The sequence below is a fragment of the Hyla sarda genome, chromosome 10 (genome assembly GCF_029499605.1).
Source record: "Hyla sarda isolate aHylSar1 chromosome 10, aHylSar1.hap1, whole genome shotgun sequence".
Lineage (NCBI taxonomy): Eukaryota > Metazoa > Chordata > Amphibia > Anura > Hylidae > Hyla > Hyla sarda.
In genome coordinates, this window is record NC_079198.1 from 120,067,906 (window position 1) to 120,094,379 (window position 26,474).

General features: G+C 42.8%; 1 protein-coding gene across 3 annotated transcripts; it reads right to left on the minus strand.

Moving 5' to 3' along the window:
• Positions 1 to 2,124: 2,124 nt before the first annotated feature.
• PGD (phosphogluconate dehydrogenase) lies at positions 2,125 to 26,264 on the minus strand. Of its 3 annotated transcripts, none has more exons than XM_056543041.1 (13): positions 26,117 to 26,264; positions 16,256 to 16,331; positions 14,154 to 14,333; positions 13,574 to 13,639; positions 13,344 to 13,462; positions 12,455 to 12,521; positions 11,007 to 11,141; positions 10,687 to 10,876; positions 6,834 to 6,964; positions 4,814 to 4,947; positions 3,630 to 3,729; positions 2,652 to 2,774; positions 2,125 to 2,380 (listed from the first exon to the last, which is right to left on the minus strand). In XM_056543041.1, the coding sequence occupies exons 1-13, from the start codon at positions 26,122 to 26,124 to the stop codon at positions 2,261 to 2,263; spliced, it is 1,449 nt and encodes a 482-aa protein (XP_056399016.1). In that variant the 5' UTR covers positions 26,125 to 26,264; the 3' UTR covers positions 2,125 to 2,260. The 3 variants fall into 3 exon arrangements, with proteins under 3 accessions (XP_056399016.1, XP_056399019.1, XP_056399017.1); XM_056543044.1 differs by lacking the exon at positions 26,117 to 26,264 and adding an exon at positions 17,698 to 17,726; XM_056543042.1 differs by lacking the exon at positions 26,117 to 26,264 and adding an exon at positions 17,204 to 17,677.
• Between the last annotated feature and the right edge of the window lie 210 nt (positions 26,265 to 26,474).

Genomic DNA, 26,474 nt, shown 5'->3' on the forward strand with positions numbered 1-26,474 from the left:
TAATGGGTTTATATTTTTCCTAGATGAGATATCGCCTTTAAATTAAATGCTGTGGTCGACCACGTTTGCCTGCGGTAGGGAAACAGCATACTGCCGAAAACACAGCCGACCGGAGGCTGCAGTTCACTCCGGTCGGCTCATAGACATGCATTAAATATGTTTCCCCTATACGGCTGAGTGCGGGTGCCGCGATTAAGCCCCGCCCACCCCTCCTCCCAGCCGTATACGGGAACCGTAAGTACAAAACGTAGTGTGAACCCAGCCTAATAAGGTAATTTCATGAAGAGGGTTTGTTACAGTGTGTGATCAGGAAGGTAATTCTATGAGGAGAGTTTATTACAGTTTGTACTCTTGAGTAACAGCTCTTTCCATCTCTGGCTAATCCTGTCTCCCTATCAGTGATACTTGTTGCAGCAGTCACTAGATTTAACCCTTACACTGCCCTCCTACAGCTAGCTTTTTCTATCTGGTCTGGCCGTGGTCAGCGCGCCATGAAGCTGGGCAACTAATCGCCGGCCACAGCAATGTCCTGCCTTAGCCGGCGATAGGCTGAGTGGCAGTGTAATGCATTAAGCCACGGCATTGGTTGCGGGGTGCAAGGCATCACACTGTTGCTCAATCTATCACCGGCTGAGGCAAGACATTGCTGCATCAGATGATTTACTGACCAGCTTCGCGACGCGCTGACCACAGCCAGACCAGGAAGAAGATGGCCGCAGAGGAGCGAAGCGAGATTCCGGGACACCAAGGGAGCGGCGGCAGGTGAGTCCCCTATGTTATTTTATATTCTTGGCATGTGGCTAATGGGTTCATATTTTTCCTAGATGAGATATCGCCTTTAAATTAAATGCTGTGGTCAAATTGTGAAAGCTACATGTAAGAAATATACTCTTATGCCGACAGGCACAATACACCGCACTACTACTAAAATGTATTATACCAGTGATCTGATGTAAGATGAATGGCATAAATAATAAAAAAAATAATGTAACTTTTTTTTTTCTTCCAATTCCTTGCCCAAAGTGATAGCAATAACAACTTATGCGCAAAATAATGGTAAAGTTAAAAAATATTAAAAAATAAATTAAAAAACACACACACACACACACACACAAGAAATGGAAAGACTATTGAAAAATATAATTGTCAATTTCCCTACATTTTGCAGTTGTTATTAAAAAAAATCTGTAGGGTTGAAATGTTAAATCGGATTGTTTTGTGAACCTTACACGCCCCTTTTGGTCCGGGTGAAAACCGTATTCGTATTTATTTTTTTTTTAACATGGGAGTCAATGGGAACCGTACAGACCTGTATGTACGTACGGTTCCATCCAGTTTTCACCATACGGTTTTTGACTTTGCACAATTTTTTTTCTTGGAATTTCAATGAAACAAGTGAAACTTTCTTCATAATGGAGTGAAAAGTTCAAAACGTATACTTTTTTTGCTTAAAAAACGGATGCAACCTGACATCATTTTTCAAACCGTATACAGATAAAACTTTGTACACACATTTTGATACAGTTTAGTCAGGTTTTGAGGAATCCGGTTTTTGATCAAAAACCTGATAAACTGTATTGCAAAAACATGGTGTGAACCCAGCCGTAGGCTGCAGTTTTGGGTACGGGGGAAAAAAAATAAAAAAATAAAAACCTGACAAAACCGTACAAGATGCAAAATGGACACAACCTGATGCATCGTTTGCCATACGGTTTTCAATGGAGAGGCAATGCATACGGTTTTCAATACGGTTCCGTACGGTTTTCAAATTAAACACGTATACGGGAACTGTACTGCAAAAACGTGGTGTGAACCCGGCCTTAGAACCTCATACCAGAATTCACCAAGGAAACTGGAACAACCTTTTTCAAAACTAAACGAACCGATGGCCAATTTATTAGATTGCGAAAATCTTACTGTTCATTTACCGGACTAAGTAGCGGACGAAGAGAAGGACCACACAGAGACTGTATATAAGGATTCAGGAGCCCGGATCAGTTCTCTATTTTATATAAACAATGAACAGGGATGATATCATTGGTTCCCCCATAGGCTTAGCATTGGGTGCAGGTCATGGGTTATCAATCCCCAGCATTGATAAAGACAAATGACTCAAACAGCGACCATATAAAAACCATTTATTCTCATACTAAAGAGATTAGAAAAAAAAAAAAAATGCACACATGTACAACACATAAGGACAGGGACTACGATGGGTCCAGGTAAATCTCTACAGCTCTAAGACCGGGTAAGTGCATTTTTACACGTTGTAGGATGAGGAAGACACGTTGCCCCCGTGACCGGTCCAGTTAGTGTGGACAAAATGTCCGGGCTTGCTCAGGAGCTCATAGGTGTGAGCGCCAAAGTAATCTCTCTGGGCCTGAAATAAAAAGAAAAGATACAACATTTTTAATAATATGGCCCATAGAATGTCAGGGCATGCTGGGAGTTGTAGTATCACAGCCACAGATTAAACTAAATTAGTGTTTTCCAACGTGAGTGACTCCAACTGTTGTAAAACTACAACTCCCAGCATGCCCGGACAGCCTTCGGCTGTCCGGGCATGCTGGGAGTTGAAGTTTTGCAACAGCTGGAGACACCCTGGCTGGGAAACACGGACTTAAGAGATCACAACTGATTGACAGTCTTACCTGGATTAGGTTTGCTGGTAACATTTCATGTCTGTAGCCATCATAGAAAGACAGTGCTGTAGTGAAGCATGGCATAGGGATGCCCTGCTGCACCCCGGTGCTCACCACCCGGCGCCAGGACTCCTGGAGAACAGATTAAAACAACCATAGTAATTAGGGGCATATATTAAAAGCTCCTGGGCATCAAAAGCAAAAAAAAAAAAAATATCTTTAAATAGGTCCCCCCCTAAGTGAATGGTGTGGCACGGCCCATGCACCATCTCTATATGGCTTACGAACATTGCTACGCGACCCCCACCAGTTAGGGTAGATAGATGGTGCATAGCATCACCCCCTATGGCCGAAAATGTGAAGAATGTCCACCCGGCAGACATTCTGCACAATCCGGCGGGCGCTAGGACCGCTTGAAAATGCGGCGTCACATAGACGGAAATGGCTCTTATTTACTAAGACTGGAGAGTAGGTTTCTTTGTGGGTTTTAATTCCCGACAATTTATTTATTTTCCACAGTATTTACTAAGGTTTCCCTACATTTTACACTTTCCCTACTTTTTTTTTTTTTTTTTTTAAACACATGCTCTGATCTGTTGGGTTTTCCTCAGCTCAAATCCACCACATTTTATGTGGAAACCTTAGTAAATATGTTGAGGTTTTTTTGTGAAAATGTCGGGGACACGCCCCTTTTTGTAGACCACGCCCCCAACAGAATCTGGCGCACAACGTGTCAGGTTTGCAATAGTAAATGAGGGCCAATGTGTTCCCGAGTGGAATCCACAGAAAGAATAGGTAAGTCTATTCTTCCTGTGGATGCCGGAAATCGGGATTTATGCGGCAGAAACTGTTGCGGCCATTCCGCCCTGTGCTCAGGAATCAATCAATGGGGCTGCAGCAGAATGTCTGTACGGAATATTCTGGCAGAGTTCCGCACAGATATTCCACCGTGTGAGCATAGCCTTATTCTGCACCCCCAGGCCTCACCTGACAATTATGCATCTCTTTTTTAAAGAAATCGTCCAGCAGCAGGTTTTGAAGATCTGGATTTCGGTCAAAGGCTTCTTTGATTTTGCCCAAGAACACACTGAATGGAAAAAAAAAAAAAAAGGGAAAAACCAAAAAAATAATTTAAAATAAATAAATAAAAGTTAAAATCTCAGCTACATGAAGAATGAAAGTAAATAGAAGGAGTCACGTGATTGCCTTGACCCTCATTTACATCAATAGGACAATGTCCACAGGGGATGAGTAGTCTAATCAGGAAGGAGAAAAGGAAGTTCCGGCTCCCAAGGCTGGATAAAACATTCAAGTTTATTTCTTCATATTAAAATCCAGTGCATGAGCAAGCAATAAAAACAATGTAAGGGAGAACAACACCGAACGCACCGACGCGTTTCGACTTAACGCTAAGTCTTAGTCATGGCAACTACAAAACCCAGCATGACTTCCTTTTATATCGTCATATCCCATAGGAGGGGAAGAAACACCCATGGGTGTGTACCCACAGGTGAGGAATACAATGCAACACAGTCCCGTTAAATGTAACAACCGTAATCTAGTGTTAGAACATGAATGCAAAAATAAATGTATATATAAATAAGTAAACATATATCTATACACACTTGACATCATGAGAGATGTATAATAACTAATATATATATATGACAAATCATGTCTATAATTGAGTCCGGACGGGAAGCGTGAATCCATGCACAGGATCCAAAACGCCTCCCGTCTGAACAGGGACTTGCACCAGTCCCCTCCTCTACGAGGAGGATGTACTCTCTTCAGACCTGTAACTTCTATCCTGGGAACGATGCCATCATGTTTTTCTATTATATGTTTGGCTATGCCCGACATGGATCTATTTGAAAATTGACCTGGTGAAGGTAAATTGAGATGTTCTTGTATTCTGATTTTTAATTTTCGACTGGTACATCCAATGTATTGGAGCATACATTCTAAACAGGTAATGCTGTATACAACGTGATGTGTTTGACAGTTAATGTAACTTTTAATGTTATAACTGATGTTATGAGTAGTTATGAGTAGTCTAAGGCTGCAGTACTCCTTTAAGGAGTGTAAACATGGCCTAAGGATGCATCTGTTTTACAACAGTCAGAAGTGAGAAGACCGCTACTCTACCTCTTTTTCAGGTTCCCCATTACCTGCGGATGATGCAGCCACCCCTCCACATCATTGCAATTCCTCCATAGTTTAACTTCCAACCAAACTCCTTTGCTGCTTGACGAAACAGGATGAATCCTTGTGCGTAAGAAATGATCTTGGATGCATACAAAGCCTAGAGGGGGAAAGAAGAAGAAAAAAAAAAACCAAAAAAAAAAAACCAAAAAAAAAAACCAAACAATTATTCGAAATTTAGGAAACAGAAAAAATAACTGCATCTTTCAAATAATTTTTATTTACAGATAATTGTAATAAAGTGAACAAAATAAGGAAATGCTTAAATGTCTCATACTGAAAATTCAAGATAAACATATCCCCTATCCTGTGGATAAGTCTTAGATCGTGGGGGGGGGTCCAACCGCTGGGGCTCCCCGCGATCTCCTGTATGGATACCTGGCTCTCCCCGGGTGTGGCACGTCACGACCCCCGCGCTTCCTCCATATATCTCTATGGGATAGCCGAAAATAGCCGAATGGCTCTCCCATAGAGATATTTGGAGGGGGTGTGACATGCCGATCCAGAGGAAAACCGGGGCCCCTTACAGGAGATTGAGGAGGACCCCAGCGGTCAGACCTCCTGCGATCTAAAGACTTATCCACAGTAACACTATACATTTTTAATACAAAAACATAAAAATAGATAAAGGGTGCAGAAACTTTCTAGATTTACCAACCTACGTGAACAATCAGAGCTCAGCATTTAGGATTTCTGAGTGAAAATTCTCCACTGTTTGGGGTCTAAAAGGTATAAACAAGTGCTACACTCCCCCAACATTCTCTGCTGGTGCAGTGTCTGGAAAGATTGAGAAAGAGTGGTCAAAAAACAAAGGCCTCCAGCTGCTCTAAAACAAAAAAAGGGCTGATTAAATCTTCACTCTTATTCCATCAAAATTTAAAACATGAGGATATCCACAGTGATGATAAAAAAAGAAACACCGACACGTTTCAAACCATATGTGGCTCTTAGTCGAGGCCACGACTAAGAGCCACATATGGCTCAAAACGTGTTGGTGTTTCTTTTTATAATCACTATGGATAGACTCACCTTTTTCATTTTGATGGAATAAAAGTGAAGTTTTAATCAGCCTTTTTTTTTTTTTTTTTGGAGCAGCTGGGCTGGAGGCCCTTGTTTTTTTGCCCACTCTTTCTCAGTTTCTGCCCTGGATACGGCCCGCTGTTTGCCTGCCCTGCTCTCCGAACACAGACCTGGTCTTCAGTCACGGAATTTTCAACAGTGGTGAGATGAATATACCTATATATTTTTTTTCTTGTGTCTGCAAAGAGCAATGTTTCCCAAGCAGGGTGTCTCCAGCTGTTGTAAAACTACAACTCCCAGCATGCCTCGACAGCCTTTGGCTGTCCGGGCATGCTGGAAGTTGTAGTTTTGCAACAGCTGGAGACACCCTGCTTGAGAAAACACTGGCATAGAGAACATAAATTGATGTTTTTTTTTTTTTTTTTTTTTTAACTCTAGAGACAAATTATCTCCATTCTCATGATTAGTGGGGGTCCCAGAGGTCAGACCCTCACAAATCAGCTATTTATCCAGCAGATTTATAAATTACTTCTATTTCAGAATCTTAACCCTTCCAGTACTTATCAGCTGCTGTATTACTACAGAGGAAGTTCTTTTCTTTTCAAATTTATTTTCTGTCTGACCACAGTGCTCTCTGCTGACACCTCTGTCCATGTCAGGAACTGTCCAGAGCAGGAGAGGTTTGCTATGGGGATTTGCTCCTACTCTGGACAGTTCCTAAAATGGACAGAGGTGTCAGCAGAGAGCACTGTGCTCAGACAGAATGAAAATTTGAAAATAAAATAACTTCCTCTGTAGTATACAGCAGCTGATAAGTACTGGAAGGGTTAAGATTGTGAAATAGAAGTAATTTACAAACCTGTTTAACTTTCTGCCACCAGTTGATTTAATAAAATAAAAAAATAACATTTTCCAGTGAAAATTTAATCACACATTGGGTATAAGCTTCTGCTCTTTGGTACATACTTTGCGGATGTCCTCCAGGAACGCCTTCTTGTCTCCTTTAAATGGAGCCTGTTTTGGTCCTTGAAGCTGCTTGCTCGCCACAACCCTTTCACTCTTCAGGGACGACAAGCAACGTGCAAACACGGCTTCACCTGCGGGACAGGACAAGTGTAAGACAAACGTCCAGACACCGCACCCCGTGGCGGGGAAGGAACGCCATTTCCAGTATACAAGATGGTCGGAACCCCACAGATTGCAGTCAGAACCCAGCAATGTTTGTTTTAACCCATTCACAACCCCTCATATTTTGGATTTGTGGCTCACGTGTTCTTGCTCCTCACCTTCTAAGACCCATAACTATTTATTTTCTTCCTTCCTATAACCGAGGTTACTGCAAATTACAATTCTCAGGAAAAAAAGGGGAATATAAAATAAATAAACAAAAAAGAAGAGCAGTCCTCTAAGTTATAAGTATATAAATATATTTAAAAAATATGTAAGGATAATGTCAATATCTGGGTGAGCAAGAGTTGTATTAGGGCTTGTTTTTTGTGGGACAAGTTGTACTCTTCATTGGCATACTTTTTTTTTTTTATTATCATATAATGTATTCCGAAACCAGAAAAAAATATGTAGGGCAAAATAAAAAAGGCTATTTTGTCGGGCAATAATCTTCACAATACGGTAAAAGAAATAGTTTCGCATTTATGTTGTTGACCTTCCGGTTTAGAAATGTAATTATTTAATAATTACTGACGTGCTGATACCAAATATGTTTATTCCTTTTTACAGTGTTTTATTTAAAAAAAAAAAAAAAAAAAAAAAAAAAAAATTATAAAAAAAATTAAAAATGCTCCAGAGGAAGTTGCGTAGTTCTTTCCAGTCTGACCACAGTGCTCTCTGCTGCCTCGTCTGTCTGTGTTAGGAAATGTCTAGAGCAGGAGAGATTCGCTATGGTGATTTGCTCCTGCTTTGGATAGTTACTGACATGGACAGAGGTATCAGAAAAGAGCACTGTGGACTATGGTCAGACTGGAAAGAACTACAGTGGTCCCTCAAGTTACAATATTAATTGGTTCCAGGACGACCATTGTATGTTGAAACCATTGTATGTGGAGACCAGAACTCTATGGAAACCTGGTAATTGGTACTGAAGCCCCAAAATGTGACCCAAAAATAGGAAAAAAAGTGAGGATTAAAGAAAAATAAGTAGAAAACTAATACAGATAAAGCAAATCCTTATATATAAAAGTAAGAAAGATCTGCTGGGAGCAGATTTCAGTGTTTCACAAAGAGGGTGTCTCCAGCTGTTTCAAAACTACAACTACCAGCATGCCCGGACAGCCTTCGGCTGTCCGGGCATGCTGGGAGTTGTAGTTTTGAAACAGCTGGAGGCACCCTCTTTGGGAAACACTGGTCTATGTAGAGGACAGAAGTTTCTTCAGGGTCCTGTACAGAACACGCAAGGTCGTAAAAAATAGTAAAATGGAGCCGCCCTCACCTGTTGTCCAAAGGAGCAGCTAACCCTGGTACAGGTAAAGAGTACAGAACATGTAATACCTCCCTGTACTGTAGGGGGTGCTACCAGACACCAGTCAGTGCATACACTTCAGTAATACAGGTAAAGAGTACAGAACATGTAATACCTCCCTGTACTGTAGGGGGCGCTACCAGACACCAGTCAGTGCATACACTTTAGGAATACAGGGGTTTTACCAGTGAAATACCCATTCTGATTGGTTGGTTCTTCCAGCCATTAACACGTTTCGCAGATTCCATAGCATTGTATGTTGAGTCTGGTTTCAAGTTACAATGGTCCAGAAAAGACCATTGTATGTTGAAACTATTGTATGTTGAGGCCATTGTAAGTTGAGGGATCACTGAACACAACTTCCTGTGGAGCATACAGCAGCTGATCCATTTTTTAAATAGAAGCAATTTACAAGTCTCTATAACTTTCTGGCACCAGTTGTTTAAAAAAAATTAAATAAAAAAAATTAAAAAAATTCCCTTATCCTAATACTCCTTTAACTGGAGAAAAGTCACTTCAGTAGCATTACTGCCACATAGACAAAGCACTGAGATCACTCTGCTGTTTGATGGGGACCCTGGAGTTGGACGACATCATTTACTGATTACCAGAGGTCCCAGGACGCCCCTGTTGTGCACTTGCATGTTGCAATAAAACTGACAAAAAGGTATACAAAAACTAAAGTCAAACAAGACTGTGTGGAGATTTGCAGTGGCGGCTTATAAGTGTGTAAGGAGGTTCTGCAGCAGCCTGGGCAAGCAACGCTCCCCCCCCCCCTGACATTGCAGTCTGATTTAACCCAGTCCACGCTGGAGCGGTCTCAGCATCATCCCCTCACAGAACTGGTTTTACGATGACACAATGAAGTTGTGAAGAGCTTCCAGATAGGGATTACACCACTACAAGCTGTAACGGGAAGTGACTGCAAGAAAACGAAATCCTCCTCCCACAGTAAGTTATGCGGCTATTCACTGCAATGTCAATCTAAGGAATTGTGTAAAAAGGGAATTACAGGGTTTGATAAGAAGTTCCTCATAGCTGTTTGCGGGGTTGTGTTGGGACGGGTGAAGCTTACAAAAGATTATACAGTACAGAGGTATCTGTCTATAGAGGTTTTATATATAGACCTTCTGATAGACGTTGTGTTCAACTGGCAATATCTCCACTTGCTGACAGTGAATGAGAGCATGGATTGGATACAACTGTGTATATCTATGTTAGCACTTCTCAACCAGCGTGTCTCCAGATGTTGCAAAACTAAAACTCCCAGCATGCCCAGACAGCCTTTGACACAAGGGGCATGACGTCACAATTCTGCTCCGATGCTGCCCCCCCCCCCCATCCCAGGACATACCCTTACGTCCTGTGGAGGAAATGAACAAGAAACACCTAGAATTCTAGGCTTCAACAACCCAGGCTAGGTTAGACTATGGAATCCCATTGCTGTTAATGGGATTCCGCTGCAAAGTACTTGTTGCGGAATTTACGTCTATGGGGTCGCCAATGTACACAGGGTCCTAGCCCCAGTCGCGCTGGCTGCACTCTAAATCTCTGGCCGGTGTTAACCTAGCAGCTTATAATCTTCTATTAGGAAATATGCAGTAATAAAAGGAGGGAGCTATACGCCTCCTTCTTTCCCATATAACTAGAGCAGAGAGCGAGGAGCAGTAAAGAACAGAACGCTGGGATGCAATGATCCAGTGCTGTCATCTGCTGCCTACTCTTCTAGGCAACAACCTGTACATATTCATGAGCTGCCGAGCAAACAGAGGACATGAAAGTCTATTTCCACCAATGACAACAAGCCACAGTATAAAGTTACATCAAATATTAAGTAATGTTAAAAATGTTTTACTGTGTTGCCGTAACTTTAAGTTATAGTCTATATTCACCTCCAGAGCTGCATTCAAAATTCTGCTTTGCTGCCCTCAAAAAGACAGTGGCTTATCTCCACCCCACTGAGCGCTAACTGTGTATAACAGTGTTTCCCAACCAGGGTGCCCTCAGCTGTTGCAAAACAACAACTCTCAGAAATGTCCTGCCGGATCCGGGATGGTTAGGAAGTATGGTAACTATGGTGGGATAAAGCAGCGTTTCCCTATAAGTGTGCCTCCAGCTGTTGCAAAACTACAACTCCCAGCATGCCAGGACAGCCAAATGCATGCTGGGAGTGGCAGTCTTGCAACAGCTGGAGGCTCTCTGGTTGGGAAACACTTGTGTATAAGAATTTAGCTCTGGATGGGAGTGAAGATGGGAAAAAACAAAAAAAACAAAACAAAACACTAGGACAAGTAAAATATTAACTGTGAAAATATTGTAGCTCATCCAGTGACATGTTCTTACCGATGAGAGTAACAGGGACCCCGAAATCCAGAGCAGAGATGGCGGTCCACTTTCCTGTGCCCTTCTGCCCTGCGGTGTCCTGAATCTTAGGTAGCAGGGGAGATCCATCCGTGTCCCGGAATTTAAGGATGTCGGCCGTGATCTCAATCAAGAAAGAGTCCAGCTCAGTCTTGTTCCACTCCTGAAAGGTCTGAAGGATGCAAAGCAAAAAAAAATAAATAATGACGGAAATAATTATATATATTTAAAATTTTATCTGGAAAATTTTGAGTATGGCACCATATTTCCAACATAGCGAATGTAAACACAAAACGTCTCACCTTGGCCATATCGTCCTGTGACAGTCCCAGGATGTCCTTCATCAGGTGGTACGCCTCAGCGATCAGCTGCATGTCACCGTACTCTATTCCATTGTGAACCATTTTTACAAAATGTCCCGAGCCCTCTTCTCCCACCTGCCCAGAAACAGCGTTATTGCAATATGGCAGAAAGGTTGACATTATAGACCTAATATAGAGGGAGGTCTCTTCTTGTTTAATTGCTTTATTGTACTTTTACTGTTGTCATTATATATATATATATATATATATATTAATTATACACACACACAATCAGGATTGGATCCGTTGTGCCCACTGATATGAACAGTCATTAAAGGGGTTCTCAGCTACATGTTAGCAATACCCCTTAACAATAGTCAGATCACATAGAGTCTCCCTGTTTGGACCATTAGCGATCAGCAATGACTGTCCAGTTTCCCTTCAGTGGCACCACAGGGGAGATTATGTATCACACAGTGTCCATTCACATCAATGGGCTGTCTGTGTAAGCCCATGTTCACACAATGGACTTTCCAAGCAGAATCCAGCATAGAAATTCTATTTGGAAGGGTTTGAAAGGGATTCAGCTGCACTGAATTTTGCAGCGGAAACATCTATTGCAGAAATCCTAATTCCAGCATCCGCCAAAAGAAATGCATTGCCGTCTATAGAGACGGAACAGTTTACAGCGGTCCTGGCACTGGCATATTTTTTTTTCCAGAAAGACATTCTGCCGTGTGAACATAGCCTAATCCACAACAGGGTGGGTCGTCCAGAGAGACCTTATTTGAAACCAATCTTCACTCTGGACTAGAGTTGAAGATTATGAAAGTTCCCTTTTAAGGACCATTCACACCGCGTAAAATCTGGCCGGTGCCAGCTAAACAAGCTGCCGCTAGAACCAATCGGAAATATGCTGTCTCTATAGAAGGCAATGAATTTCAGAATGGATTCCGGGACCTGAATTTCTGACACTGATGTTTCCACAGTAGAAATTCTTCAGTGTGCGCAGTGCAGCAGAATCCCACTGAAAAGAATAGAAAGCTGCTGCTTTGGCATTTCGGAGTGTATTTTTCCTGCTGGATTCCATTGTGTGAATTGGCCCTTACCGACTCAGAATTCCCTAATAGCATAAATTAAAATGTTTTTCCCCCCTAAAACTGGACAGCCTCCTCCCCCCCCCCCCCCCCCCATAAGCAGCAAGTTTTTACTTCCTCTGTATAGTCCCCACAAGAGAAATTGAGAATTACACGAATACTTATTGACATCCACGAGCACCCAGTGTGATGCATGGACAGGTCTGGCCCTTCAGAGATGTTTTTTTTTTTTAAATCCATTTTGGGGTTTCTAGAGACCCCCCCCCCCCCCCAAATCTAGCAACTCTATTAATGCGTCTAATGACCGTAAAACCATTAGTCTGTGGCCAGCAAGACATGAACATCGCTCACCCATTCACAGCATGGTTCCTTCCCAACCTTAGCTGCGATGCTCTGGAAAATGTCTTTAATATAAGGCCTGTAAAAGAGAGAACAGAGGTAGAAGATGGAAAACAATATACATCTTTTCTTTTAGCAGCAGTACAGTGGTCCCTCAAGTTACAATATTAATTGGTTCCAGGACGACCATTGTATGTTGAAACCATTGTATGTTGAGACCAGAACTCTATGGAAACCTGGTAATTGGTTCTGAAGCCACCAAAATGTCATCCAAAAATAGGAAAAAAGTGAGGATTAAAGAAAAATAAGTAGATAACTAATAGAGATAAAGCAAATCCTTACATATAAAAGTAAGAAAGATCTGCTGGGAGCTGTAAATCACTGTCTATGTCAGTGTTTGCCAAGCAGGGAGCCTCCAGCTGTTGCAAAACTACAACTCCCAGCATGCCCGGACAGCCTTTGGCTGTCCGGGCATGCTGGGAGTTGTAGTTTTGCAAAAGCTGGAGGCTCCCTGCTTGGCAAACACTGGTCTATGTAGAGGACAGGAGCTTCTTCGGGGTCCTGTACAGTACAGACAATGTCCAAAAAAGTAACATAGGTACAGGTAAAAGTGTACAGAACATGTAATACCTCCCTGTACTGTAGGGGGCGCTACCAGACACCAGTCAGTGCATATGTTTCAGTAATACAGGGGTTTTACCAGTGAAATGTACATTCCGATTGGTCAGTTCTTCCGGCCATTGACACGTTTCACAGATCTGGTCTGTCTGTAGCATTGTATGTTGAGTCTGGTTTCAGCTTACAATGGTCCAGAAAAGACCATTGTATGTTGAAACTATTGTATGTTGAGGCCATTGTAAGTTGAGGGATCACTGTATTAGGACCTTCTGCTAACTCTCACCAGGCCTCGCTGTCTCCTCCAGGCATCAGAGATGGTCCGTATCTGGCCCCATCCTCTCCTCCACTAACACCGCTGCCAACAAACCGGAGGCCCTTGGCTTTCAGATCCTTGCAGCGCCTCTGAAGAAAATATATATAAAAAATATATATATATATATTAATATACATAAAAAGTATATATTCTCCAGATACCGCTGCCCTATAAACATGGTGGCAATGATGGACACCTACCGTGCTGTCATTATACTCTGAATTGCCGCCATCGATGATGATGTCACCGGGTGAAAGCAACGGAACCTGCAACCATTAAAACAAGATAAAAATATCACAAAAGAAATGCACAGATCAGATGACACAGCAGGGCAGTATTTACACCTGGCACACAAGTAAACCTTACTGAATTGGCAATGTCAATATGGAATGAGCTGCACCCACTGGGAGCGGAGCTGGCTCTATGTGAAACACCTAGGATTCAGTGTATATTGGCAAACTAGGAATAGTTGTGCACATAGAGTAATAACCGGTCCAAATCAGGCCCCCTCCACCCTGCAGGGTATTCGGCAGTGGCCCCCTGGCACTTAAGTTGGGACAAAGACAAATCCAAAGAGAACAGCACAACTATGGTACATTATGGTTTTCCATTGCCCATCAGGTTTGGAGGGACTTGTAGAGATGGGTGGAAACATGCTCTATGATTGTAAAGCCCAGCATAGAGTAGACGGGACCACCGGGACTGCCCCATGTACACCCAGTCCTGTTCACAGAGTTTGTACATTTGGGCCCAGGAGCTGGTCAGGCTAAGGATACATACCAGGCTATTGATGAAGTCATCCACCGCCTGCCCGGCCTTCACCAGCATCATGATCCTCCGGGGTTTCTTTAGCTTAGAGACCATTTCTTGTAAAGAATGAGCCCCGACCACCTTGGTGCCCTTAGCTTCATTGGCCAGAAACTCATCCACTTTGGAAACCGTCCGGTTAAATGCACAAACCTGGGAGGGGGAAAGAGAAGAAGAGAAGGGGATGAAGAACAGAAGAGGCACATATCAGGGCAGGTTACCTACAAATCTGTTGTAAAGAGACCGAAGAGGGCACTGTGCTGAGACTTGTAGTCCGTGAGTGCTCAGTCCTCAAAACCTGAGCAAGGTCAAAATATCCAAACTTTTCAAAATGGAAAATGGCACTCCAGTCAAAAACAGTGAAGAAAAATTAAAGTATATTTTTTCACCCATCAAATACAAAGACAATGCTTCCCCTGTGGTCAGATACTTAACCCCTATAAGCAATCTTACCTAAGGCCAGGTTCATACTGCGTTAGTCTACCCAATAGCCGTATCCGTCAGCTTCCCGATGAAAACAGGATGTCAATGTATACTGTTAACAGGAGCAGCGGATCCCATTGGTAAGGGCGCCTACATTTTATAAATAATATTATACACACACAATAGTTCTTACTGGGTATGGACCTATTATCATCTCCATAGCTATATCCCATGGCCCTATTCCCAGATACTGATCCTACTGCAATATGCATACCGCTCTTCACCTATATGTATACCAAAAGAGAAAAAGAAAGAGTTTTACCAATAAAATCAATAACTTTATTTATATTTCCATAAAAACATGATTACCTTTACATATAATACACATGATTGGGTCTTACAGTACAGGATGTCAGTCACTGAACCACTCTATAATCTTCTATTATCACATTAAATCATATTACCACAGGGTAGGTATACTATATAGTTGCTATTTTTCCTAATAATAATAATAATAATAATAATAATAATATAGGTACTCAAATATTCCACATAATACGAACAGATGTAATATCTAAGATATATTATATTAAAGGGGTACTCCGGTGAAAAACAATTTGTTTTTTAAATCAACTGGTCCCAGAAAGTTAAACAGATTTGTCAATTACTTCTATTTAAAAATCTTAAATGCTGTACTGTAAGACCCAATCATGTGTATTTTATGTCAAGATAATCACGATTTTATGGAAATATAAAGTTATTGATTTTATTGGTAAAGCTCTCTCTCTTTTTCTCTTTGGTATACATTTTTTAAATAATGCACCTGCCCCAAATGGAGTTACAAAGTGACTGTGCAGCCGTAGAAATCAATTGGGTCTTCTCCTCCTGTTCCTAGTAGACATTGGCATCCCAATGTTGATGGGATGCTGACGGATACATCTTAGGCTAGGTTCAGACTACGGAATTTCCGCCTGCAATTTTGCTTTGAAATTGCAGGCGGAAATTCCGCTTTCTAAAATGTATAGTGTAGTGAATGGGTTTCCGTTCACAAATTCACACTTCGGAATTTGTGAACGGAAAATCTGCTTAGAAATTTCCGCCTAAAGAAAGGGGGTTGCTCTCTCTTCAGGCGGAAATCCACGCGGAACACACTGCAGTCTATTGATGACTGCAGTGTCCGTGCGGTCCTAGCGCCGACTGATTCAGCCGGCGCTGGCCGCACTCGGAATCTCCGGGTGGAAATTTTCTGCCCAGAAATTCCGTAGTCTGATTCCTAGCCTAACGGGTGCACTAAAGTAAACCTACCCTTACATGTCCTGCCGGGGGATGTCAGGTGTATAAATAACTATTTCACAATCCCATAGGTCTCCAAGCCGTAACTGAGCAGTTGTAGTAAAACTCTAACTAATTGTGCCCTGATGGGAGTAGGAGTACTACAGCAGGGCGGCTACAGTATGGATTCCACTGGCACTAAACCATTTTTAGATTTCTTCATTTTGAATTTGCAATTTTTACCATGGAAGTTGCAAAAAATATATATATATATATATTTCGACTCATATGTGTTTACCAAGCAAGGAAGTCACCCAAGAGCCGGGCATTACATAACCAAGCAATGAACCAACGTCATGTTTCACCATCTCACTCCTTACCACATAGCCGTGGTCATTCATGTTCAGGATCAGGTTCTGGCCCATCACAGCCAATCCGATAAGGGCGATATCAGCTCTAGAAAAATAATAATAATAATAATATGATTAGGTTTACTGGGCCTGGAGGTCATAGGAGGACAAGGTGGAGGTAGGATGCAATACACACCCAACCTGAACAAGCAGCAGCCATTATGTCAGGGAACGTGCACAAAAGGACTCATTCGCCTCATTCACTTCATGTGTTGATTTTGGAAAGGTCGAATAACTATGGGGGAACATAATACCCAGGGTGGACAATAAAACTGCTACATGTCTCTGGTATAAATGCCACCTCTTATCTTTATCAGAAGATTATAATTTATCCCCTATCTACAGTATATGGAGGCACCCTGCTTGGGAAGCACTAGGATAGGGGACACCTAGCTGATTGGTGGGAGTCCAACAACTGAGGGGTTGTTCTGAGTGAATGCTCGACCACCGCTCCTATCACTATGGGACAGCGCGCAGTAATTTGGATGCCCCTTAGAGAATGAGCAGGCGCCCTGCAGCACCAGTTACTTGGCATACAACGGACCTGTGAATGGTGGGGGTCCCGGGGTCGGCCCCCTATGAGCAGATAATTATCCCCCATCCTGTCATTGGGGCATAACTTTGGCATTTTTTTAGCTCGGGGCAAACCTCTGAATTATTTTTTTTTCCCTGCGGGGGCACGTGTACCCCCCCCCCCCCCCAGTCTTTGTCCCCCCATGTAGGTAGTTTTCCCCCTGTAGGTAGGACACACACCCTGTTAGGTAGGTAGGACGCACAGCCTGTAGGTAGGACGCACAGCCTGTAGGTAGGACACATCACCAGAGAGAGTTTGCCCTCCGGTAGATAGGACCCTTCTGTAGGTAGTTTGCCCCCCTGCCTTGCATACAGGACTGTCCATTGCATATTATAGTCACTCACACAGTCCTATCATAAGCTGTAAGGCTAGGTTCACATCACGATTTGCACCTCCGAGGCACGGATACGTTGGAAAACTCTCAAAATGACATACAGACGTATCGGTGCTCGGACAGGCAAGGACCTGAGTGTAGTCAGCTAGTGACTATGTTCTGGTCATTTTCCATATGCATCTGAGCATTGTCCCTTTCTGAAAAGTTCTGCAAGCTATGCTCAGGAAATGACCAGAACATTGGGGGGAGATTTATCAAAACCTGTGTAGAGGAAGAGTGGTGCAGTTGCCCATAGCAACCAATCAGATTGCTCCTTTCATTTCAAACAAGGCCTCAAAAGAATTAAAAAAGTAGTAATCTGGTTGCTATGGACAACTGCCCCACTCTTTCTCTACATAAGTAAATCTCCCCCACAGTCACCAGCGGATTACTCTCGGGCCATTGAAATAAATGGGGCCCATGGCGTGTCTGAACATGGATACTTAGGGGGAGATATCTCAAAACCTGTCCAGATGAAAAGTTGCCTAGTAGCCCATAGCAACCAATCAGGTTGCTTCTTTCATTTTACAGAGGCCTTTTTTTAAAAGTGAAAGAAGCGATCTGATTGGTTGCTATGGGCAACTCAGCAACTTTTCCTCTGGACAGGTTTTGATAAATCTCCCCCTTGGTCTTTCCCTCCCCCCACCCCCCCTTAGGGTTCATTCACATCTTGTTTTGCGCATCCGGATACGATGGGAGAATTTTAAAAACCCCTCCTGTCATACCCCATTAATTGTAAAAGGGGTACTCCACTGGAAAACATTTTTCTTTAAATCAACTGGTCCCAGAAAGTTAAAATAGATTTGTAAATAACTTCTATAAAAAAAAAAAAAAAAATCTTAATCCTTCCAGTACTTATTAGCTACTATTTACTCCACAGGAAATTCTTATCTTTTTTGGATTTCCTTCCTGTCTGACCACAGTGCTCTCTGCTGACACCTCAGTCCAGAGCAGGAGAGGTTGGCTATGGGGATTTGTTCCTGCTCTGGACAGTTCCTTAAATGGACAAAGGTGTCAGCAGAGAGCACTGTGGTTAGACAGAAAGGAAATCCAAAAAAGAAAAGAACTTCCTGTGGAGTAAATAGCAGCTGATAAATACTGGAAGGATTAAGATTTTTTTTTAATAGAAGTAATTTACAAATCTTTCTGGCACCAGTTGATTTAAAAAAAATAAATAAAAAAATAAAAAAAAGTACCCCTTTAATGAGCCGATCAGATGCATTTAGTGTCCCAGTCGCCTCATTTTCCAACTGTATCCTGAAAATGAGCCGTCCGATGTCACTAGACTAAGGCAGTGGTGTACAAACTGTGGCCCTCCAGATGTTGCAAAACTACAACTCCCAGCATGCCCGGACAGCCGTTGGCTGTCCGGGCATGCTGGGAGTTGTAGTTTTGCAACATCTGGAGGGTCGCAGTTTTGACACCACTGGACTAAGGTCACCTGCCGTTGGCCCCAGTGTGAACGGAGACATAAAGGTCCACTCTACCTTGTGTCTCACTGACCAATGTAAATCCAGGTCAAATTAAAGCAACAGAGTCCGACAAACTTTCTCTGGCTATAAAGCGGCTGCCATCTCTGTGTAGGCCCCGGGTACACCCAGGCTTAGGCATGACACAGCATGCGGCGAACTGCATGAACAAAACGAGGGCACTGGGGATTAACTCTTTTATGCCTGGACTGCAGTATACAGAACTCTCAATACCTGGATTACACTACGACCTACCACACCTTCCTGGGGCAGAGAGCCGAGCTCTGGCTTCCTTGTTCTCTGGCATTAGTCATAACTATGGAGAATTTATAGGAGGTTCTCAGGCCCCAGTACTACCAGCCATCATAGAGAGGATACACAGTGCATGAACCAGGAGGCTCTGGATGATCATGAGGCCTGTATCAGCTGTGTTCTGTTCTGTAGGTGTAGTCTGCAGTAGTCTCGCTGATCTCCATATGATCAGAGATTTGAATATAGTACATTATGTATATAGGTAACTAACTACAGGTATATAAATACACCCCGAGGGCTGGGGGAGGGGGGGGGGGGGGCGCTTCCGGCTGATCTGATTACTATACCGGATTAATGGCTTCCTTGGGAAAATCCACACAGTGACTGTCATGTTACATCATGGCTACCGAAAGGCGGATTATTATCAGGGCAATAAATAAACTGACTCCTTCTGTGGGGGACAGTCACTTGGTTGTCACTCATTGTTAACACTTTGTATGCTGCAACTAATCCTCTGAGGTCTGTGTGGTGAATACTGTACGTCACAACTTATATAGGAGACTCTCCATCTGTATCTTACATAACGGCGTTTAATGTGGTGCAGCTCTGAGGCTAAAATCAGTACTCCCCGAGAGTCACGCTGGGAGTTGTAGTTTCACAACAGCTGGGGGGGGGGGGGGGCTAGTCACAGGTTGGGGGACACCGCGCTAAATTTTCACAGGGAGGTACGTTTCCACTTTGGATATAGTTTTAAATTTGCAGAAATGTGTTAAAGCGTCCCTGACATTTATAAAAAAAAATAAAAATTATTATAATAATAATAATAAAATTATGATAGGTCACGGAGATATGGTAAAAGTTTTCATCAATCAGGGTCTTCGTGCTGAGAGCTCTGACCAATCAGGAGAAGCATGGCAGTACAATTTACAGTGATCTCCATCCTGTGGCCCCATTAAAAGTGTATAGGTGCCTTTTGGTTAAGTTTGACAAAGATCGATGTGACCCGGGGAGTGAAGAGCGCTGCCGCCTGCTTCTCCCCGCTCATTCTAATCAGCAGCACTGTCTCTCTGTGTGACCTATCAAAAGCTATTGAAACCAGCGAAAATACCTGGAAACTGCGCTATAAAATCTCTGGATAAGAAAATCCTCAAATGTCAGAGTTGTTGCACTTCTGAGGTTTCTTTTTTGTCCTTTAAACAAAGAGTTTGGGGCCCTTTCTCAGGTTAAACAGACAATGATGATTTTAACCTGAGGAAGGAAATATAGGTCCCCAAAAAGCGCCAGGAGATTTCACTGATTGGACATTAGCTACGATTGCTACAATTACTGTATAGCATTGAGATCTTCGTATGTCCCAAATAATACGGACAGCAATGAACAGGATCATAATGTGGATTACTCAGGAGACGATTTATTCTGGGGATCACAAGTAGAGATGAGCGAACTTACAGTAAATTCGATTCGTCACGAACTTCTCGGCTCGGCAGTGGATGTCTTATCCTGCCTAAATTAGTTCAGCTTTCAGGTGCTCCGATGGGCTGGAAAAGGTGGATACAGTCGTAGGAGACTCTTTCCTAGGAATGTATCCACCGTTTCCAGCCCATCGGAGCACCTGAAAGCTGAACTAATTTACGCAGGATAAGGCATCAACTGCCGAGCCGAGAAGTTTGTGACGAATCAAATTTACTGTACGTTCGCTCATCTCTAATCACAAGGTCCCAGCTTGTGTTGTCTCTCATCGATATGTGTCCGGGCATGCTGGAAGTTGTAGTGTCAGGGTTAGAAACGCTATTTGTGCGTAGCAACTTTTACTCAATAAACCAGTTATTTTACCTCTTTGTGTACATGGTTTGGAGAAGCGCCTTAGGAGAAGTCCCGGTTTAACTACTGTGCGCCGTCTGCTCACTCCTTGTCTGCATAATAACTGGTCCATACTCTGGTGGGACCACGAGGCTACTGACCATCTTTACTTTCACACACTCACAGATGTTGTGCTCCGAGCATAACATCATCCGGTAAGAGGCTATCGACACTAAGGCCGGGTTCACACCACGATTTTACAGTACAGTTCCCGTATACGTCTTCAATTTGAAAACCGTACGGAACCGTATGCACTGACTCTCCATTGAGAAACCATATGCCAAAAGATGCATCAGGTTGTGTCCGTTTTGCATCCTGTACGGTTTTGTCAGCTTTTTTCCCGTACCCAAAACAGTAGCCTACCACGGTTTTTGGTCCGGGTGAAAAACTGTATACATGGGAATCGTACAGAACTGTATGTGCGTACGGTTCCATCCGGTTTTCACCATACAGTTTTTGACTTTGCACAGTTTTTTTCTTGGAATTTCAATCAAACAAGTGAAACTTTATTCATAATGGAAAGAAAAAAAAGTTTAAAAATGTATAATTTTTTCCTTAAAAAAAAACGGATGCAACCGGATATCGTATTTCAAAGCGCATACGGATTAAAATTTGTACACACGTTTTTATACAGTTTAGTCAGGTTTTGAGGAATCCGTTTTTCTATCAAAAACCTGATACGGGAACTGTATTGCAAAAACATGGTGTGAACCCGGCCTTAGTCATGTATGTAAAATTTCCTGACAGTCTTAACGAGGTGTGCTCCTGTGCTTTTTTTGTGTTTTTCATATTGGAAGTTGTAGTTTTGCAACAGATAGAGGCCCCCTGGTTGAGAAACACTTCTCTATACCGATACGTATAAATGGCACACTGACATATGAACACTGCGGTATCTAATGTGTTAAACCTCAAGTTTAAAGGAGTAGTCCAGTGGTGACCCAGTGGTGAACAACTTATCCCCTATCCTAAGGATAGGGGATAAGTTTGAGATCGCGAGGGGTCCGACCGCTGGGGCCCCCTGCGATCTCCTGTACGGAGCCCCGACAGCCTGCGGGAAGGGGGCGTGTCGACCTCCGCACAAAGCGGCGGCCGACACGCCCCCTCAATACAACTCTATGGCAGAGCCGAAGCGCTGCCTACTGCAATCTCCGGCTCTGCCATAGAGATGTATTGAGGGGGCGTGTCGGCCGCCGCCTCGTGCGGGGGTCGACACCCGCTACCTGGCCGGAGAGCCTGGCCCTCGTACAGAGAGATCGCAGGGGGCCCCAGCGGTCGGACCCCCCGCGATCTCAAACTTATCCCCTATCCTTAGGATAGGGGATACGTTTTTCACCACTGGACTACCCCTTTAAGTTTGCTACATCAGTAGCTTCTCCCTCCCAGATCTGGTAAACGTCTTGGGCCAGGTCCACACTATGGAATTTTCGAAAGTCGGAAATTCCGGTGCAGCAGAATCCCATTGTTGTCAATGGGATTCTGCTGCACAGTGCACTACAGAGTTTTAGTGATGCACGTTCCACCTCTGAAATTCCGCACCAAAAGAATTAAAATTGTTCATCTGTTCCGCAGACACGGTCACCTATGGGGACGGCAATTCTCATGCGGTCTTAGTCGGCGCTGGCTGCGCTCGGAATCTCAGCCTGAAATTCCGTAGTGTGAATCTAGCCTTAGGCTACAGAATTTCCGAGCGGAATGCTGTTCAGAAAATCAGCTCCGGAATTCCGTTGCAGCAGCCTCTTCAACGGGATTTTTCTGCACTGTTTATGCTGCGGAATTCCCTGCCACTGAAATTTCTCCTAAAGAATGAACATGTTTATATGGATTGCGTTGTCGTCAATAGTGATGGCGCAAGGGAATGTTCCCAGCTAGTTTAAAGGGGTTATCCAGGAAAAAAAAAAGGTTTTTATATATCAACTGGTTCCAGAAAGTTAAACAGATTTGTAAATGACTTCTATTAAAAAATCTTAATCCTTTCAGTACTTATGAGCTTCTGAAGTTAAGGTTGTTCTTTTCTGTCTAAGTAATCTCTGATGACACCTGTCTCGGGAAACGCCCAGTTTAGAAGCAAATTCCCATAGCAAACCTCTTCTACTCTGTGCAGTTCCTGAGATGTGTCATCAGAGAGCACTTAGACAGAAAAAGAACAACCTAAACTTCAGAAGCTCATAAGTACTGAAAGGATTCAGATTTTTTAATAGAAGTAATTTACAAATTTGTTTAACTTTCTAGAGCCAGTTGATATATATATATAAAAAAAAGTTTTTTCCTGGATAACCCCTTTAAGGCAATTGACATCAGCCTCATAAGATTTATTTTTTTCCTTCCTCTGTTTAGACCAGTGTTTCCCAACCAGTGTGCCTCCACCTGTTGCAAAACTACAACTCCCAGCATGCCCGGACAGCCAAAGGCTGTCCGGGCATGCTGGGAGTTGTAGTTTTGCAACAGCTGGAGGCACCCTGGTTGGGAAACACTGGTGAACACACCCCCCAAGGACAGGTGTGGCACTGTTTTTTTTTTTTTGCTGAAGTCAGCTGTTTTCTAATCCTGAACAACCCCTTTAATAAACTGACAATGTATATTTCTCTTATTTGAATTCTCTTCTTACCCTACAGAGTTTTGCCAAATCTTAGTTTTCTTCCCCAATAATACAGATCTGCTTCACAAATGGTGGCAAAGGACTATAAAAACAAACAAACAACCCACCCATATAATGCCCGTCAGGCACTCAGGGGGGGATCTACTGCTTGTGCCCGTGATCTGATACCTCCTACACTTTATGGAAGATTGATGATATTCAATATTTAAGGATTCTATTTTTTTTTTTTTTTTGCATATGTTGAATAAAGTGCCCCCCTCCTCTTTGTCCGAAAAAAAGGGGCATGCTTTTAAACAGTTATACAAAAAAAATAAAAAAATAAAAATAGGGGGCATGCTTCTAAACAAACGAAAAATATAAAAATAGGGGGCATGCTTCTAAACAAACAAAAATATAAAAATAGGGGGCATGCTTCTAAACAAACAAAAAATATAAAAATAGGGGGCATGCTTCTAAACAAACAAAAAATATAAAAATAGGGGGCATGCTTCTAAACAGTTATACCAAAAAAAATAAAAATAGGGGGCATGCTTCTAAACAAACAAAAAATATAAAAATAGGGGGCATGCTTCTAAACAAACAAAAAATATAAAAATAGGGGGCATGCTTCTAAACAAACAAAAAATATAAAAATAGGGGGCATGCTTCTAAACAAACAAAAAATATAAAAATAGGGGGCATGCTTCTAAACAAACAAAAATATAAAAATAGGGGGCATGCTTCTAAACAGTTATACCAAAAAAAATAAAAATAGGGGGCATGCTTCTAAACAAACAAAAAATATAAAAATAGGGGGCATGCTTCTAAACAAACAAAAAATATAAAAATAGGGGGCATGCTTCTAAACAAACAAAAAATATAAAAATAGGGGGCATGCTTCTAAACAAACAAAAAATATAAAAATAGGGGGCATGCTTCTAAACAGTTATACCAAAAAAAATAAAAATAGGGGGCATGCTTCTAAACAAACAAAAAATATAAAAATAGGGGGCATGCTTCTAAACAAACAAAAAATATAAAAATAGGGGGCATGCTTCTAAACAAACAAAAATATAAAAATAGGGGGCATGCTTCTAAACAGTTATACCAAAAAAAATAAAAATAGGGGGCATGCTTCTAAACAAACAAAAAATATAAAAATAGGGGGCATGCTTCTAAACAAACAAAAAATATAAAAATAGGGGACATGCTTCTAAACAAACAAAAAATATAAAAATAGGGGGCATGCTTCTAAACAAACAAAAAATATAAAAATAGGGGGCATGCTTCTAAACAAACAAAAAATATAAAAATAGGGGGCATGCTTCTAAACAGTTATACCAAAAAAAAATAAAAATAGGGGGCATGCTTCTAAACAAACAAAAAATATAAAAATAGGAGGCATGCTTCTAAAACAAACAAAAAAATATAAAAATAAAAAAAATAAAAAAAGAGGGGGCATGCTTCTAAACAGTTATACAAAAAGAAATAAAAAATAAAAAGGAGGGGGGGGGGGGTCAACTCATGCTTCATGGTGTAAAAGATTTGCGCCAGAAAGAGAAAAGCAGCAATGAGTAACACTTGTCTTAGCTCGGTCAGTTGCCATGCGTCTGCATCAGTGATCTGGGGGAAATGCCTAACGTGCTAGGTCAGTGGTCTCCAAACTATGGACCTCCAGCTGTTGCAAAACTACAACTTCCAGCATCCCTAAACAGCCAATGGCAGTCCGGGAATCCCAGGAGTTGTAGTTGAAAAACACTGTTCTAGATAGCCACCCGATAGGGAACGTACATTAAAAGCTGTCGGAACATGATGGGAGTTGTAGCTTTGCAACTGCTGGAGGGCCATAGGTTGGGAAACACTCCTATAGACTGTACATTTGATCGCAAAAAGGCTGTCAGTGCACGATGGGTGCTGTAGTTATCCAACTACCAGTGGGCCAACGGTTAGGGAACACGGCTCTAGAATGTTCATCATCAAAAAAAAATAATTAAAAGGCTGTCCAGACATACCAGGTGCTCAGGTTCTGCAACAGCTGGAGGCACGCTGTTTAGAAAACACTGCTCCAGAAGTTTGAAAACTACAACTTCCATCAGGCACTGACAGCCTTTTAGTGATGGAATGTGCATTCTATAGCAGTCTCCTCCAACCTGTGGCCCTCTTTATGTTCCAAAACGACAATTCCCATCATGTCACAACAGCTTCTATGTGATGGAATGTACATTCCCCAATCTGCGGCGCTCTAGAAGTTTAAAAACTACAACTCCCATCATGCCCTGACAGTCTTGGTTTTGTAAAACTGGAGAGGCCACACGTGAGGGGGACAATGATCTATAGAATATTACTGGGAAGTAACCTACAGCAGTTGTGGCACTATAAGTACCAGCATGCCCTGCCACGATGAGGAGCCGTATAGGAGCACAGCTGGAGTAGTAGTCCTCTCCCATCAGGACCAGGCTGCTGGATACATTGGACCAGTGTTTCCCAACCAGGGTGCCTCCAGCTGTTGCAAACTACAACTCCCAGCATGCCCAGACAGCCTTCGGCTGTCTGGGCATGCTGGGAGTTGTAGTTTGCAACAGCTGGAGGCACCCTGGTTGGGAAACACTGCATTAGACAGATAAGGAGCAGGACCCTGAGTAACAATGTATCAATCACTGGGCAGCACGTGACTACATCAGGAGCCGATCACGTGACCCCCTTCCCTCCCCGGGGCCCCCGCACTTACTCCGCCATTGTGACAGCTCTGGTGATGTCCGGTCCCCGGTTGTCTTCTCCGCCGTGTGACAGATCCGAGGACTTCAGCCTAAGTTGTCTTCTGAAACCACCTGACGTCACGCCCTGCCCCCTCTCCCATTGGCTCGGCGTCCTACAGGGGGTGGGGCCTAGCTGTCACTCATCCTATGATAGGGGACGGTGGCTCGTCAGGCCGTGGGCCGACATATTAGACCGGAGCAATCGCAGGCCGAGCTATTAACCCTCTCCCTGCTGTCAGAAAGGCCAATGACTTAGCAAGTGGCTGCAGTAATGTCTAGTGGGCAAAATGTCAGCGGGTTCAGGGGTATAAAGCTGTATAATCCTGGGTG